We start from the raw sequence: 18,330 nt of genomic DNA on the forward strand, positions 1-18,330 counted from the left end.
GTACCCAGTTAGCATCTTATGAAAGTGAAGGAGTTTGGACTTGGATTGCACACATTCGTAAACATACCGCGTTTTTGTGATTTTTTGTGTTGCTGAAGCCGCCGTAGAACCTGCAAAATTAGCCATTTTTTTCGTAGCAATGAACCTTGAAAAAGTCACCAATGTTTCTCCTGACTATTTTGAGGCATGTCGTACTAGTCTTGCTTCTGGTTGAGAATTCCAAAAGCCAAGGTAATGGTATTTTTGGTTTTGTGTGCATCGTGAAACTTGTCGAATAACGTTACACTTGGAAACTTATGTAATGATGTAGGCCCTACTGCAGTGTTTTCATATTAACCAGTATGGGTATTAATTTATATTAAGTTATTTATTAATTTAGACATCACCTTATTTTGTTTTCGCAGAAATCCAAGGAAGGGTCAATCTTGGATTGGATCCCAGCTCACCGGTCCCAGAATCCTTCCTTTTCAACCTGAATGTTGGCTCCGGGACGCTGCCCCTGTTTTTCGATCTCTACAATGTGACAAACGGCAGCTCAGTAGAGGGAGGACCATTCGACGAAGATGTAAACAAAAGTTGATTTCATTTGCCCTCAAATCCAATGGGTAACTGACGTAGTCAGGGATGAAATTTTGAGCGGGAACCCAGGATGCGCACTTCTTTAGTCTGACACTGAGACTACAGTGGCAGAACGGTTTTAAAAGTTGGGGGGGGAGCCCCGGCCATTAGACTGAAGAGAATAATAATAACAAGCACTTGTAAAGTGCCCTCTATCTAGCAAACCATTCCGAGGCGCTGTATTATCATTATCCCTGTACATTGGGCTCACACGTCATCTGAACATTCCTGGAACCGTCTCAGCTCCCTGGGGAGTATAGTAGCCCGGTGCTGCCGTTTCGGCGTAAACGGCTAAACAACCGTGTCTGCCCTGACAGGTACCCATTTACTCCTGGGTGGAAAGAGGCACATAGGAGTAAAGTGACTGGCCCAGGATCACAACATGCTGCCACTAGCTGGATTCGAACCTCTGACCCTATGATCAGACGCCACATACCCTAACGACTAGGCCACATGCCTCCACGAATACAATTATGAAGTTGCAATGTACCTCCGATGGCCAGTAGGCCTATAACGTGGGAGGGAGCAAATAACTACCTTTTCAAAGGTGGGGGAAAACAATCCCCCCCCCCTTGCACTGAGAGCAGCTTTAACTGTGCCTCGTCCATAGGTTGTGTACATTTCAAAAAATTCAAGGGGGGAGGGTGGCACGCGGGGAGGGAGGACACAGACTTATGCTTGGGGAAGGTGTCTTTCCCCTTGACCGCCCCCCATCTGCTTCTGCTCAAATCAAAAAGTCTTTAACCCTAACCCTCCTCAATCCTCCAAAATCCTTTGGGCGCTTTTGGAGGATTTTGGAGGATTGAGGGTGAATGGCAAAAGTGCATGGCTGATTATGAAGGATGCCATGCATGAAGGTCATGGATTAGACCTTGTATTGTTTTTACTTAAGCACAAATTCAGCCCGATCTTTCCTTTGAATCAACCACACTGCTCAAGAATGCCCTTCGCACTGCCTCAACATAATGATAGAAATTGCTGGAGGATTTTGAAGGATTGAGGCAGCAGGCAGACCTCCAAAAAACATTTTCAAGAAATTTTAGAGGATTTTGGAGGATTGAGGCTGAATGCAATTTTTTCATGTTGAAAATGGGAGGATTTTGGAGGATTGAGGATGGTTCCTGGTAAAAACGCCTAGAGGGTTAGGGTTAATAGGACGTTATGAAAAGTGCAGATGCCCTTTGTTAAATAGAATTTAAATTTAAAATGCATTTATTTAGTTGGTGCATTCAAGTTTTTAGGTTTCTTTGACTTTTTATTATTTGTGGACAAATCTTATACTTTTGTTCTATGTTTATAATTGGGTTAACTTGATAATATTCATGAATTAGGAATTCTTTTCAGAGTTCTTTTTCTATGAATTAAGAGGCAGCCTTGGAGAAACAAATCCCATCTGATTAATACGGATACCAAAAAAGAATTTGTTTTCACTTCTGATGTATTGAACGTTCCAATAACCACAAACTTCCCAGTCTTGATTAAATTTTCACCTGTTTCTTAAATCAGGTGACGGTAACGTGCAACACAATCACAGCCTTTACAGCAGGGGATTCAGTGATTCAGTTCACAAATACAGGCACCATACCGCTGAGAAATGGCGACACAACAGGCACCGTATCGTTTGAGTGAGTCCACGGGAATTTCTTCGTGTCCTATAAAACAGTGCTCGAATGTTCTTCATTCTGCGCAAACTACGGTATACAGTGCTTTTACAAGATGTAAAGTGCTTCTCTGATTCTGATTTTTGAGTAACTCCCAACAATAATACAGAATTGGCCCCTTTGCCAGAGGAACATTTTAATATCCTTACACCTTTTAACCCTAACCTTCCCCAACCACACCTTTTAACCCTAACCTTCCCCAACCACACAGAATTAAACAGTAGTAAAGTGTTCAATTCTGTGGGGATAGGTCTGGTAGGCCCATTGCAGCTGGCTTTTGCATTGGCATTTGCAAAGTCCAACAGCCTCTGTGCACAAAGTCCCATAAGGGTGTTTAACTTTGTGTGAATGGGGAAGGTTAGGGCCAGCAACCCTTGGGGGGTTAGGGTTAATGTTGACCAAGAGATAAAGAGTGATTGTGACCATTTCACAAGCATGTTGAAGAAAACTGTTATCTTAAAAATGATACCCATATGCCCTGAGCTGAAGTGCACCCTCACTGGCAAAAGAAAGACAGATGGTACTAGGTTTTTCAACCGGGTTCTTGCACGCATTCGGCGTGCACATGAAGACCATACATTCCAGACTAGATTCGTTGCGCATACTCAGCGTGCTCCGTGTCAAACGTACAAAAACTTGCACGCCTATGCGGTGAGTGCGTACCAAACACGGACATAAATGCATAGACCACCAGCCTTACGGGTATAACTGTGATTTTAAAAAGCCTGGGCAACCAGTGGGCAAAACGATGGATGGTAGCGCGCGTTCAGTGCGAAATGCGTGTGGCTCACTCACATTGCCTGTATTTGTTTACATGTGCTGTAAAAATATGTTCCCTTTTTTTACTCTTTGGTACTGCTATCTCTTCAAATGTTGCAACTGCATGTTTCGAATCTGCATTGGCCAGATTAAGTAAACACATGGCCAGGTTGAACATGTGTAGAGCCCTCAAGCAGTCACGAGCCATGGCCAGGTTGAGCATGGTAGAGACCTCAAGCAGTCATGAGCCATGGCCAGGTTGAGCATGTGTAGAGCCCTCAAGCAGTCATGAGCCATGGCCAGGTTGAGCATGTGGAGAGCCCTCAAGCAGTCACCAGCCATGGCCAGGTTAAGCATGTGTAGAGCCCTCAAGCAGTCATGAGCCATGGCCAGGTTGAGCATGTGTAGAGCCCTCAAGCAGTCACGAGCCATGGCCAGGTTGAGCATGTGGAGAGCCCTCAAGCAGTCACCAGCCATGGCCAGGTTGAGCATGTGTAGAGCCCTCAAGCAGTCATGAGCCATGGCCAGGTTAAGCATGTGTAGAGCCCTCAAGCAGTCATGAGCCATGGCCAGGTTGAGCATGTGTAGAGCCCTCAAGCAGTCTTGAGCCATGGCCAGGTTGAGCATGTGTAGAGCCCTCAAGCAGTCACCAGCCATGGCCAGGTTGAGCATGTGGAGAGCCCTCAAGCAGTCACCAGCCATGGCCAGGTTGAGCATGTGGAGAGCCCTCAAGCAGTTATGAGCCATGGCCAGGTTGAGCATGTGTAGAGCCCTCAAGCAGTCACGAGCCATGGCCAGGTTGAGCATGTGTAGAGCCCTCAAGCAGTCACCAGCCATGGCCAGGTTGAGCATGTGGAGAGCCCTCAAGCAGTTATGAGCCATGGCCAGGTTGAGCATGTGTGGAGCCCTCAAGCAGTCACGAGCCATGGCCAGGTTGAGCATGTGTAGGGCCCTCAAGCAGTCAGGAGCCATGGCCAGGTTGAGCATGTGTAGAGCCCTCAAGCAGTCAGGAGCCATGGCCAGGTTGAGCATGTGTAGAGCCCTCAAGCAGTCATGAGCCATGGCCAGGTTAAGCATGTGTAGAGCCCTCAAGCAGTCACCAGCCATGGCCAGGTTGAGCATGTGGAGAGCCCTCAAGCAGTCATGAGCCATGGCCAGGTTAAGCATGTGTAGAGCCCTCAAGCAGTCACCAGCCATGGCCAGGTTGAGCATGTGTAGAGCCCTCAAGCAGTCACCAGCCATGGCCAGGTTGAGCATGTGTAGAGCCCTCAAGCAGTCACCAGCCATGGCCAGGTTGAGCATGTGTAGAGCCCTCAAGCAGTCTTGAGCCATGGCCAGGTTAAGCATGTGTAGGGCCCTCAAGCAGTCATGAGTCATGGCCAGACAAATTCACTCCATGTCATTGTCGTTGAATTTCCAAAATAATCGCGATCTTGAGCAAATAACCCGCCAAGGGTCAACATTTGTAAAGTCCAACTTTGTATTAAAGGGATCGAGGTTGTCATATCACATCATTTTTACAAAAGGGCAAATACGGTGTCGTTAAGTGACTAAGAAACTTTTAACTAAACCAAGAGGTAGGTAATTAAATTTGTTTCCAAACTTGCCCCTGGCAAAGTGTTTGCATCATTAAACTATAGTAGCTTATAATAGACTCAAGACTTCATCTTTACTGTATGGGCATTCTTGGATACTGTCCTGTGCTACTATTGTCCTTCATTTTTCTCCATCCTGCAGCATCACCACCCAGGGGCGGCGTATTGAGGTGCAGTGCAGTGGAGAGACTGCCCCTTCCCCACCAGGCACCACGGCGTACTTCAACCCCGACACATCGGCAGGGCGGACTGGGTAATTGTAGCCTATCATTTAGCTGTTTTGGGACTCGCTAATGACTTCAGACATTACACCTGGACATCCGGGGTTGTGTCACACACCTTTAGATCTTGTCTGTTTCACAGTCCTAGTTTCATTAGTTTCTGTTTGTTTATACAATGCCCATGTTTTTGTTTTTTTTTCAGGTTTGTGACGATTAAGAAGGACCCTGTAGCAAGCCTGTGTAGCGATAGAATCCTGGTACCCAACGCTGATGGAATAACTACAGGACAAGTCACCCTGCATCTCAGGTAGGACCGGTTGATGGGAGCTTTGGTGCAAGACCTCTCAGTTAGAAATTCTTGTCTCACCACTTTGGTTGGTCGTTGTTACCAACCATCACACCACTCCTTCAAGTTTTATTTCTTTCACAGTTGATCATTTATTGTGAAAATGAAATGGTCTGACATTGTTTTATGATTTATGCTTTTCCTCAGCGAACCTGTGGAATCGTCTAATGTCACAGGAAAATGCGAGGTTACCGGTGTCCCACCAGGTAATCGTTTGTCATATGTTCAAAATATGACATTTGTCCTTTTTTTTTTCTTCAATTTTTCCCACAGTGCCACACTATTCTCCCCCAGAAGAGAGATTATTCCATTTTAACATCCAGTGTAGCAATTTAAAGAAATTTCCTGCAAAACCCTACATATCGTTTGCTCATCACAAGTTGTATTTCTGTCTTTCCCACGGCTCTGCCTGTTGGGTGCTATTGGTCAATCAGCCGGATCACATTGCAATTTTAGTCAGTACTCTATGAAATCTCTCGGATTTCCCTTAACTGAAACAGTCTTTCAAAACATAAATGAGAATGAAGATTTGATTGACTGATGACAGAATCATCAGCACGTTGTGCAGTAAGATCGACTGATTGCGCAGAAATCAAGGGATTACGCAGATTGACCGATAATGCCCAGTCCTCGCCATTGTCTGTTTTGATGAAAAAGAACGTATCCTAGCACCAAACAGAAATGCCAGAGTGTTAATGTACTCCATAATCTAGTTATTGTCCTGTATCCTTTATTACTGAGCCGTGTAACATGTTTCTTTTCAATTCTGTTTAGATAATCCCACCAACTGGTTAGCATTTGAGAATGTTCGGATTTTCATCGGTGAAGACAGTGCAGTGGTGAGTCACCTGTTAGGCCCTCCTAAACACGGTCAGTTCCGGATGGAGATCGTTCAAAACTGGTTGATTGTTTACTGTGGGAGCCTTGGACAAAATGAAGTGTGCCAAGATAGTTTTCTCTGAGTGTGGGAGAGTTAAAAATCCGTTCCAACATGCATTATGTTATATCTGGCATTGCCACTACGATAAATACAAAACTCACTGTCTTGACTTCTTCATTTCCCAAAGTGTTGAGCTATTTCAACTGCTTCGTTTGACATCGGAGGCCATTTTGGATATAAAGACACAAGACACATACTTTCATGACGTGACTGATGCACGAGAATTTTCTTCATTTTTGAAATGCAGGTGCGATATCGTATCACAGGGCGCGGTGGTATATTACAGGTGCAGTGTTCTGCAGAATCTGATGACGGAGTCCAGTATCAGACAGATTTATCTAAAAGTAAGATACGCAGTCTCAAGTGAGTCCCTTAGACAGCATTTGTAGACAGTGGAATCCACACAGAAATGAAATTGCTTCGTTCTGTGCGATGGACATTTTGGCCTTGTGATTTAAGCTCAGAAGTTTGGCCTCTTGCAGATGTTTAAACCGTGAGGGCATGCTTTAAAAAGATATTCTGTTGGCCTTACAGTGTTCGCAATAGAGTAACAGCTTGTTTTATTTTCTAAGCTGAACCACCCAGGCGCTTGGAGCAGGGTTCCCCTGAGGTACTATGTGTAAAGTAATCAAACAAATTTTGCCACACTTTGAGTGCCTAAAACAAGCAAGTGTTTTAAGAAAGGCCTCAAGTAAATTCTATCTAGGCTATCAGTACATTTACTCCAAATTTCCCCTCGAAAATAAATCGATCTTGTTCGTGCCACTCTTTTTCATTCTGATTGATTTAAAACTGATCTTTTTCAATATATCTAAGTTGTTTTGCTTTTTCCTTTCATTTTTGTCTATTTTAAGTGTGAGGTGGTCACTAAAATCAGTGGGGTTGGCCACCTCCAGCTGAATGGGCTGGGGAAACCATGTTAGGGATTGATGCTAACATTGTTCATGAGAATCTGAGTTTTCAGATGAAAACTTGTGAAGTTGCTTGTGTCTTGTTTATGGATCTGGTTCAATTTCTGATATGCTGCTTTCTAGCTGAGGAGGCCCTCTTTGACTTTGAGTCGGGCTCCGTCCAGATTCTACCGGCCACATCCAAGGTGACGGGGGACATGTTTGCACCCGTTCTGGCCCTCTCCGAGCCCCTGCGAACCGGCGAAGCAGACGTCACCTTCTTCTGCAGACTGACGCCTCTCAACACGACCGACGAAGCGCAGGATATCATTGACGGGGAGCCGTGCGTGGCACCGGTGGACACAGTACCAGGGACCACCGGTAATGTGTTTGTACAAAAAGTGCTGGGAGGTGTTCTTGTCATTTCTAACAGCCAGTGAATAATGTGCTCTGTGTTCAAAGTAAACCTTACATGCAATGAATGCTAAAGGATCCGTGTGATGAACTTTTCTCAGAGACGTTTTTTTTGGCATTACTTAAAAACGGTTTGACGTCCCGTTTGGGTTAGTGCTTACCTTTGTGTCTTAATTTGCATTATTTTCAATTTTTATTTCGCTATTGCAAAGATTGTTTTGGTGCCTCTCTGGGTTTTATGCTAAACGAAATTTCCATATTCATGAGCAAAACCATGATGTCGTTCCAGACAAAGGCTCTAAATGTTACATTTATTTGGGCATGAAAAATATTTTGCTGTCCTATATTTCTCCTTTGGTAATTTATTGTAATGGCAATACTCCAGTGAGCAACCCTTGCTGAGAATAGCATTTTGGATTCACAATTTGAACAGAAAACTTACTGACTAAATGGCGTGCCCCTGAATGCCGTGGCATTTACAGTAACACCATCCTCAGTCCGTCTGACTGGCACGGGCAGTGTTTGAACAAGTGCACTTTTTAAGGGTTGTATTAAAAATTACATTGTGTGTGGGTCTGTTTGTTTCACTTAGATCTGAATCATGATCAGTGTTCCAATGTTGGTTCGCGGACACCAGAATCCATCTAATGGATGGAGCGAACCAGCTTTGGAATCACTGATTTCGATCCAGATCTGCGTAAAACGAACAGGCCTAGAAAGGTGGGATATTCAACATAAAAAAAATTCTTTTCTGCAGAAATTCGTAGAATTTTCTACCAGGCAACAAGGTTTTTTTTTTTAACCCCTTCACGCCGGGACACGGCGAGACCCGCCGTAAAAATTGAAATCTTCAGCCCGCTTTTCCGATATTATTCTTGGCCCACGCTCGAGCGAACACGGTGAAAGAAGGCAGATCCTGGCTCTTGTATATATGGTGATTGGCCTTTGTGTGTAGCCCAGAAATGAAACGACCAAATTTGCATCTTAATCACCAGCTTCACAATAGTCCCCACTTTGAAAAGAGGCAACGGGAATGTGGAAGCGTGAGTAGAGCCACATGCCACCGAAAAATCAGCCTTTTCACCGTGTAATTCAAAGCGTGCAGAGCACGCAGGGCCACCAACTGAGAATTTGCGGTTTGGCAGGTGGCCTTCGTGGCCAAGCGAGGCTGGAATTCTTGGAGTCGGCTTTCGGAAAGAAATTCCCGTCGTCAAGGGGTTAACAACACAAAAAGATTGCACTGTTGTTATTTGTAGAACACAAGTTTAAACCCACCCTGTGTGTTACCAGTTTTCACCCCCAAATTACTAACAAACCACACATTTGTTTCTGTTCTGCATGTATTCCTTCCCTTTTAATGTGGTAAGTACAGGTGTATGTCAAAGTCTTTGGCATGTCTTTTTTGTTTTGTGGCTAATCGCTTCTTAGTTTTAACAGAAATGTGCCAGTCTGATTTCTTTGTAAAAAAGGCAAAGGCTGTGCTCTATTTTGTTTTTGACTATTGTTTCCAGCTTTTAGAGCGGTAAATTGGTTACAATTGTCGCCTTTCCATAGCAAGCTCAAAGCCCTCTTCCTTTCGCTTGCCACATCAGGTGCATGCATATTTATGTGCTACTAGATTTGATTGGATGCTCTCATCAGCGGTTGGCAAAAGCACCCAATCAAATGGCTGCTTTCAAAACATTTCTTGCAGTGATAGAACATTAAATTCTTGTCACATTAGGGCCGGCGACCATTTAGACCCGGTTTGAAAAGGGCCCCCCCGTAAGCTCGCCCTGTTGCAAAAACCCCTTTCATACCGGCCTGGCTACCGGCCTGGGATGCTGGACTGGTTGTTGATCTCGAACTTCTCCATCCTGGGGTCTATTGTTTGCAAGTACTGGTACATGTAATCTATCCCAGAAGGAACCTGCTTGTGGTTTTTAATGCTTCAGCTCTATACAATGTTTACACTAATCCGCTTAGACCCCTATTCATCTGTGCAAGCATGGTGGGGGAAGCCTTTCATCAGGGACTTTGAAATGTCGATGTGCAGACGGGCCTGATACCGGCCTGGAATAGCCTGAACACCGGGCAGGCATTATACAGGGCGGGCTACCGGGGGGGGGCCCTTTTCAAAACCCGGTCTAAATGGTCGCTGGCCCTTACCATCAGCATGGAATCAGCGGGACATTTGCATAACAAAAGCCGAATGTAGTGTTGTTTAGCATATGGCCTCGTTACAACATCATAATCAAATTTTTTTTTGCCATCCAAGCTACTTTTTCAATTATTGAGTACAATCTGTGCATTAACAAGTGATTTCTGTGCTTGTATTTATAGTCTCTTTTCCATCCGTTAATATCTCTGCTTTTCACGCAGCATAAAGTTGACCATGGGAAAATTACTGCATCTATTAGAAATCACCCTTAATGAGATTTCATGACTCTGTTGCGTAAAGTGGGTTCAGGATGCTAATGGAATACAATTATCCGTGCCGTGAAACTTTATCTCTGCTTTTTCACAATGACCGCTTGCTAATTTGAAATATCTCTGCCTTGCATAAACATGAAGTTGTGCTGCTGAATGTGAAGAAAAATCATGGAATCTGATTATAATAGCTGTTTATCCAGATCTACTCTACTCTTCCTTTGCTGTCTGGATCTTGAGTACTGTTTTCCGTCAGATATAAAAGCCTTTAATGATAATGGATGGAAGAATTCACAGATTAACAAATCTTGTGAATTTTTATTCTCGTCTTTGAGTTGAAGTTTTTTGGGGTCTGGAGCACTGAGTATTTAACAGGTAATAATGATTGAATGCTGGCTGTCCACTCATGTTTTTGCTTCCAGTGGAGATTCTGTTTCAACAACCATTTGCCTGTACTCTTTTGCAGATTCTCCAATCGTAATCACCGACCAAATTGATATTGTAACAAAAACGCCCAACACTACATCTGTTGGAACGGCCACGCCCATGCCTCCCACACTTGTGCCGACCATGGCCACTCTGGCCACACCCATTCCCACCACGCCGGCAATCACCACTCTATCGCCCTCCACTTTCTTACCCACCAATGAACCAACGCCAGTCAACGACACTGCCACGTGGGACCTGGCCCGATCACAGATTGTCTTCCAAGAGGGGGACGTGGCCCAAAGCTTGGAAATCCGCCTGCGCAATGCCAGGTTCGGATTCAGGGGTGGCTTGTTAGTTAGATGTTGTGCCACAGCCGAATTAAACACAAGCCCCAAATACACTGGCTTGTCCAGCTCAGCCATAGCCACAGTTGAAGTAGCTGCGGCTAGGTCTATCAACTGGACTAGTGCCACAGGTAAGTAGTTCATGCACTAGTTTGGGTCCAAACACAAGTATTTGTCCAGAAAAAAAAAATAGGAAATGTTACTTCCACCGTCCTCAGCAGAGAGTGATTCAGAGATGTTAACTGGAAATGAAAGCACTTCTGGACCTGTTCCAACTCCTGCTTTTTGAAGTCGAAGTTTTCCCTGGTAGCATTCCCCGGATATAACTACATGTAGATGAATACATCAGTGTTGGGAACCAGTTAAATGGGAAGTGTGTCCAAATTACCAGTCTGTGGCTTGGAGTAGAACACATCTATGGAAACTTGCAGCAGCCACGAGGTAATGGCTTTCATAGGCGCATGTGTTATTTCTAGCCACAGCTATGACTTTAACCCCTTAGCGCCGGTAATTCTTTTGACCGTGACTGCTGGGCTGTAGTATGCCCTGAATGGAGGGCTTTGTCCAACAGCAGGCCCCATTGAACCAGCAGCTGCATGGTGAATAGACTGTATGTGTGGTCTGCACTAATCGCCACACAAAGCCGCGGCTGTCAATAGTTCCCGGTGCGAAGGGGTTAAGACACATCCTCAAGTTCTGGCGGTACATGTGGTACATTGTGGTTCAACGCAGCAGTTTGATATCATATCTTAGAATGAAAGGGTTCCTTTTCTTTTGGACTCATTATCTTTCGCAGATTCGCAGAAAGAGACGACTTTCACCAATCCAGCCTATACCGAGGTGGCGCCCTGCCCATGTGACCTCACTGCCAATAGCTGCGACGTCAACTGTTGCTGTGATCAGGTGAGCTGAAAACAGTCAACATTTCCAGTCAATAATAGGAACCTGCTACCTCCCAAAGCAACTTAAAATTGGACATTTTAGACTTTTTCACTGACAACCTGTTCCAGTATTTTACAACTCGTCTTTATGGGGAACGCTTTTGGAAGTTATTAACCTCCAGTTCCTTGAACTTATGTTATTTACTTTTCGATTTTGAAGAGGTGGTGTAATTTTTATTTGCAATTTCACTTTTGCAGGCCGTCTTTTGGTTGTGATTGGGATTGTTATTGAAACAATTTGGCATTTGTGAGTTAAAATGTTGCATTTACCCACTTTAATGGTTTTATACTTTTCTCTCACAACTTTTAATTATGCAGGACTAAGACATTATTTTTGTGTGGCGCAATTCATAATGAAACGTTTCTTTGTTTATTATCATTAGCTGTGTACAGAGGATGATCTGACTGCTTTTACTTGCATAACTGGAATACCTGGTGGTAATTTCACCAAGCAGTATGCTTACAACTGCTCCAACCGGGATATCTATCGGCCAGACTGGTTCCCTTTCCTCTGCGTGGAGACAGACAACAGCCCTCACCTGGGCCTGTACTTCACGGCGAGGTCAGGGGTGCGAAATGCAGCGGCCTATAACAACCTGAAGGCCACCATCTTGGCTGGCCAGACCCCCACCAGCTTTGAGGACGAAGGCCAGCGCTCGTTGGACTTCACGCGCTCCGATGCTGGCGGGGGCGGGTACAAGTTTGGCTTCCCTGTGGAGACGCTGTTTAACAACAACGCCCGGGGTTTCCTGGCTGTGCCGGAGGTGGACCCAAATGGGGGCTGCTCCTGGTTGTCTCCAATCCAATTCCAGGTGGACACCTCATCCAGGTGTGACGTGGACCCTCAGCAGAGCCTCTGTGTTGAATCCTCTGTGCTGAACCCACGCGCTTTCATCCTGTCAACCAACACCGGCTATCCACCATGCCGGGAAGCCCCGGGCATTCTTACCACTTATGGAGGCAACAAGCTGACTCCAATAACAGTGCGGTATCACTGCACCGAAGACATCACCCCATACCTTGTACCCAGCACTGAGCTCGACCAGTTGTTCAGTCCAACCGGGGAGTCTTTCTTCCCCAGCTCTGATGACAGTGGGGATGGGAGCCTCCCACTGCCCAACCGATGTCCCTGGGATGATGGTTACACCCTCCCACCGATCCCTGAATACGATCCTGCAACCTATCTCTGCACCAGTGCGGTCCTGGACGTCCGCTATGAACTTTTCTGGCGCAGCAACCAGATCGTCCAGCTGGACGCAGTTGTAATCTTGGGCAGTGTTCCCTTATCACCGCAGAATTCCATGACATCTGGTGAGAAAGAGGTGCCAGCTTTTGTAAGCCCACCCCCAACTGAACCCCCCACTGAGCCCCCTACCGAGCCCCTCACCACCTCAGTGGAAATGGTAGTTACAGTGAATGTGACAGAAGAGCTGATCACTCCATATGCAAACTTAACTGATTTGACGAGTGTCAATGCATCACATACTTTAGCGTCGACGCTGCAACCGGCAACTTTGTCGGAGATGACTGCAGGCCAGACAACAGAGGTCGCAACCACCCAAGGGCAGACAACTGCAGCAGTGACCACCGACGGCCCAACGACTGCAGACAGCCAAATGACCACTGGTGGCCAAACAACCACCCCTGCCCCAACCACCCAATCAGTTGCAACAACAGACTCGGGTGTGGTGGGAACTCTACCCATGGTAACCACGGATTCTCCGGGCGGTAGCATCAGTCAGGAGCCTAACACACCCCTGCCATTCACCCAGCGCTTTACCGTCAAGTTCACCCACCGCCCAACAATACTCACGGACCCCACCCCTGTTGATCCACCAACTGTCCCCGCTCAAGACACCCGATCCGGGAATCCTGGTTACATCACTGGCAAAACGGTCTTGTCAGGACTTGCCATCGTTGATCCCCTTCTAGAATGCAATGCCACGGGAGAGTGTGCACCAGTCGAGCCTGCCCAACCTGGGGAATTCGTCCAAATCAATGATACAGATGCCAATAGACTAAGAGTCTGGGTACCAGGTATTCATATTTTAACTATTTCTTATTTCACCACGTATTTAGTGCAAGTTGTAAAAAATAATTCTCGCATGATTTACTTGATTTCAATTTCAGTTATTAAGTAATTAACCAGTTTCCCAACTACCAGGATCTTGTTTCATATATAGCTGCTAAGACAAAGAATACTGCTTATAAATTCATGTACTCCGCAAAAACAAGCTTCAAATTGCAGATCTACGTGATTAGAAGGTCTTTGAAGTTGGCCCAGTGTTTCATAAAGCCACTGAGTAGAAGATATTGCTTAGCAACTTTGCTTGCTTAGTAAAACTGCAGGAAACCAGCCACTGATAAACAGTAGTTTGGCCGGTAACCTCTCCCTCTTAAGCAGATATTTGATGTGCTTGGCAGCTTTCAAAATTTGGACCCCTTCTTAACCGGTTGATCAAACTACTCTGGCACCTCCTTTGCTTTTCCTTCTCAAAGGCCCAGGGAGTCTTTGCTCCCAGTCCAGCTTGGCTGATGTCACCTTTGGCGAGGACCACTTCTCTGGTTGCATTCTCCGGCTAGGCTGGAGCCGGTTTAGTAACTGCAGCACTCTGCGGGAGGTCATGCTGTCTGAGTTCATGTCCATGGTGGCAGCAGACAGGATCGGCAGGGTTGGCGATGCTGACATCAGGAACGAAGAAAACTGGGCCCAGGTTTTCAAGTGAGTCCTTCTGGGTTGACTGCCTTCCACCATAGAGGTGTCCAGGGCTGGCGAAGTTGACATAAACCTCTTCCTTGATTATCTAGAATGTCCTCTTTTGACAAAGATTTCTCTCCGGTGACTTACCAAATAATGAAATCATGCCAGTCCTGCCTCCTGACCTGTAAACCTCGTGACATCTCTTAATCGAATGTACATCAGGAAGCCCCATCGCTTTTAAAGCAGAGCATCAGTTAAAGCCAACCTTCATCCAAGGGCAATTAGAATGCTTGCATGGTGTTCGGTAGTGTGCCATAAACTAAAATTTTGCCTGTGCAAACTTCAGTTTAGTTAAATTAGAAAATTTTCAAATTAACTGTGTCTTGGGTGTTTTTTTTTTATGAACACATGAATTTTACATCCACAGATACCTGAGCACCGACAGTGACTTCAGAATGCTATTAAGAATATGGTTGAAAAAGTACGGACCATTCCTCTTTAATGGGTCATGTACTTTTGCCTGTTGCCCACGGGTAGAGTTTGTGTCTCTCTTTTAAATTTTTGTCAATTTTGATACTACAATTTCTCCTCAGGGCTGGTGAGTTTGCCATCCCAACCGAGCTCCCCCCGACAACGGAAGCCATGACAACAGGCGAGATGACAACAGCTGAGCCCACCAATGAGACCATGTCAAGTCCCCTTGAACTTCTGCAGGGATTGTGCTATGACGTACCAACTGGAGTCAACATTGAGATTTTGTACGCAAATGCTGGAGAATACGGTTCCGTCATCCAACACGAGATATTAGCAGCATACGTAACGTATGAATTACCCTTCTTTGTCGGTCGTAATATTTTCATTTTTCTTTTTATTAGGCTGTTCCAAGTACTTTGAGAATCAGTTGGAGACTTATTCTCTTTTAGGATGGCACCATTAAATTTACTTGGCTGGCCCTTGTGAAGCTTTTTAACCATAAAAAACTTGGGGGATGCAGAATTTTACCTGCCTCGACATTTTCTGGAATTTGGCATTGTTGTCTTCTTGTTTTTTAACAAGGGGTTTCCGGGGCTCCGGAACCAGACTCCTTGGGTTTATACACATAGCCGGGCTGCCTGATACCGTACTCGGAACAAAAGACCAAGCTGCTGGGAATTGCCAAAATTTTTTTCAGTTGTCAATAGTGGAGGAAATTTGTCATTGTTTTGAATGATTATACCACTGTTTGTGGCATTCAGCACGAGCGGATTACCACTGGGGACAAAAGTGCTCCAGTGATGAGCGATACAATACTGCTGCACGCTAATCTGGTCCGCATTTGAAAGACACAACTGCCATTCAGCAACGCACTGGGCCAATTTCGGGAACAAAGGACATTACGCAACACCGCACAATCTGGGCTCTCCTTACAAGGCGGCAGGCCTGGCTGAAATACTTGGGCCTCAATAGATGATGTCTGTCAGATTAGAGTAACCACCAGACAGTCCTTCGTGTGGGTGTAAACGTCCAGTAAATGAAGTTATGAATTTTGGAAGAATTTTGAAAAAGGAAAATCTTGAAAATCCCCCGGGTATACTTCATGCAACTTCAAATTAAACCCGGCAGCATATGGTTAACGTCAAACCTTTTTGTAGAATATCTGACAGTCATTTTGGCACTGTGTAATGGGAATACCCTTCTTGAAATCCCATCCCACTGACACATGCTCATCATACTCACGTTGGTGTGCATGAACTGTAAATGGTGAAAACAGCAAACTCTTTAAATTGACACTTCTCAGAAACTCCTGACATTGAAGTCTGATATTTCACAATACCCACAGGTACACCAAATCTACTGTCAAGCTTCAGTGCACTGGTGCCAACGGTTTTGTCTGCAATCTTGAGCAGACTTCCAACGAGACCACAGACTGGGTGCAGTCCTTCCCTGTAACCAGCACTGTCACTTTCACGTAAGTTCCACCCAAACTTGACGCACTTGGTGTTCCAGCATGAAGTTGGGTTTCACCTCTTAAGACTGGTCTGCTGGCTGAATGCCAGTCAAAATGGCCAACATGAATTACCCAAAACCAACTCCCAAATGGACAATTCAGAAGTCAACATTTGCCAATGAAACAAATTGAAGTTTGTTTCTAGGGTGTTTTCAGGAAGCAGAATAACTTGGAACCTGAGATACCGTATCACAGAAATTATATTATGAAATTTTCATTTCTTTTTCATAAAAAATTACATCATATTGATCAAAAATTAAATTGAAAAATTAATTTCGTGACTCAAAATTCCCAGTTGCAAATCTGGTAAGAGCTTAACAGACCCCTTTCTGGAAATGAAACAAAAAGAGGCCATGCTTAAAATTCAAGTAGAATCTGCCTAATATATCTTGGTAAATACCTTAGTGATACCCTTGAATTCATGCATGACTTTACTCTAGATTAAATTTGTCAAGATGACCGAACAGTAATTCAATGGATAATTTGGGTCCCTTTTTTGTGTTCATTTAGTCTTACTGAATTTCAGCGCCCCTTACGTTGTGACTACGACCAGTGTGAAGAAGAATTGTTGTTTCCACTCTCGTTGCGTTTCCAAGGCGACTCGAGGACGTACACCGTTGGCGTAGCGGTATTTGTCATCTTTCTTACAATTGTGTATATGGTGGTTACAAAACCTTGGTCATTCATTATCTAACCACATTTGTCAAATTGATTTTTTTTTCAATTTTACACAAAAATTCATAGATATACTTCACATTCTGACCCATTTTCACGTTTCAGGACCAAGATAAAGGGAAATCTTTTTTTGCATTCATATATTAACTCTTTAAAATTACAATGATAGGAGCACTTCCCTGGTAGCTATTAGATTGCACTCATTCGCCAATGGGAACCAGCTAATTGTGACTATTCAAGGCAGTGTCCAAAGTTGTGGCTGTGGCTTAAACTAAAAAGTGCACCTATGGGAGCCAGTGGTATTCCTTTTCTCTTAGCCGTAGCCAGTTAATTCAGACACGTCCTTAATATTTGTTATGAGAGGTGTATACAGTACCCCCCACTAAGGTGCACAGAAAGGTCAGAATTACTCGGCATTCGTGTTGTAGGAACAACTGATATTGAGAACTGCATATAAGAAATACCCATGGTTATTTGCAAGGCAGAGTTGGCTTCAAACTTTAATTCAAAAGAAATGTCAGAAGCCTGTAAGTCTTTATTCAGCCAACAAATATATTATTTCTAGATTTGATTAGATTTCCAGGAGTTCCTTTGTCAATATGTGCAGTGACGTGAATTTTTGTGTAGCAATTGAAATGATTTCACAAGTAACTCATAAAATTGGACACCAAGGATTTTCTTGCTTGACATGTTTGTGAGATGTGTATGTAGGTGTAGTGAGTTTTTTTTCTCTGATAAGACATATATTTATGAAAACTGTGTCCTTGGGGTTATCCAAAAGCTTGCAAAGAAATTCTCCTGAATATTTAATGCGTATGGCTTTTCTTCACAGGCCTGGGAACAATGTTTTTAAATATATGCCACTAAATGGCAAAGAATTTCTTGTTTTATTCAAGGAAATAATGTCAGCAAACGGAAATATTGTTTTCCAAAATCTTTTGTGGATATTTTTGTAAATATTGAGATTGTTTTCCGTTTAGTTTCAAGTGCTGTGAAGAGTTTGCTTTTCTTTTGTGTGTGGAAGAAAAAGTTGTAAATATGGTTTTTGAATATTATTTAATATTAAAAAAAAAGAAAACCTGTTCAAAATTTGGGCAAATCGAGAGCCATTTTGTGTAGGTAACAGTTGAATTTTTAAACCCTCCGTGTCCATATTTTAATGAGTTTTTCAGGTGCAAAGCTCGTGAAGACTTAATTCCTCAAGACCAATCCATCCGAGTTAATATTTCTCAAGTAATGCACTAAAATTTTGCTTTTGGCCTTTAAATATGATTGCTCAGGTGAGTCCTTTTGACACATGTATACTGAAATAAAATCCCATGAACCAAAAATATCAAAAAGCAACCAAGTCTTCAATTTTACCTTTGGAGATAAAATGTTTTTGCTAGTCGATAACTGAG

At 44.2% G+C, this 18,330-nt stretch overlaps 1 protein-coding gene across 2 annotated transcripts; it reads left to right on the forward strand.

The window, feature by feature from the left end:
- Window positions 1-38: 38 nt before the first annotated feature.
- On the forward strand, window positions 39-18,035 carry LOC110976643 (uncharacterized). 2 transcript variants are annotated; one of them, XM_022230100.2, is made up of 16 exons: window positions 39-231; window positions 405-565; window positions 2,125-2,243; window positions 4,776-4,886; window positions 5,057-5,161; window positions 5,348-5,406; window positions 5,975-6,039; window positions 6,388-6,484; window positions 7,175-7,411; window positions 10,320-10,757; window positions 11,423-11,529; window positions 11,951-13,604; window positions 14,067-14,289; window positions 14,862-15,089; window positions 16,088-16,216; window positions 16,766-18,035. In XM_022230100.2, the coding sequence occupies exons 1-16, from the start codon at window positions 162-164 to the stop codon at window positions 16,947-16,949; spliced, it is 3,987 nt and encodes a 1,328-aa protein (XP_022085792.2). In that variant the 5' UTR covers window positions 39-161; the 3' UTR covers window positions 16,950-18,035. The 2 variants fall into 2 exon arrangements, with proteins under 2 accessions (XP_022085792.2, XP_022085793.2); XM_022230101.2 differs by having other exon boundaries at window positions 10,515-10,757.
- The last annotated feature ends 295 nt before the right edge of the window (window positions 18,036-18,330 follow it).

This window comes from Acanthaster planci, linkage group LG09, assembly GCF_054643075.1.
Source record: "Acanthaster planci isolate LZ-2023a linkage group LG09, COTS_SCS, whole genome shotgun sequence".
Lineage (NCBI taxonomy): Eukaryota > Metazoa > Echinodermata > Asteroidea > Valvatida > Acanthasteridae > Acanthaster > Acanthaster planci.

Bases quoted from the DNA above. Each gene is read 5' to 3' on its own strand.
- LOC110976643 (XM_022230100.2), top strand. From the start codon at position 162: ATGTTTCTCCTGACTATTTTGAGGCATGTCGTACTAGTCTTGCTTCTG. The intron at 4,887-5,056 runs GTAATTGTAGCC...TTTTTTTTTCAG, and splicing joins ACATCGGCAGGGCGGACTGG to GTTTGTGACGATTAAGAAGG. The intron at 5,162-5,347 runs GTAGGACCGGTT...GCTTTTCCTCAG, and splicing joins CAAGTCACCCTGCATCTCAG to CGAACCTGTGGAATCGTCTA.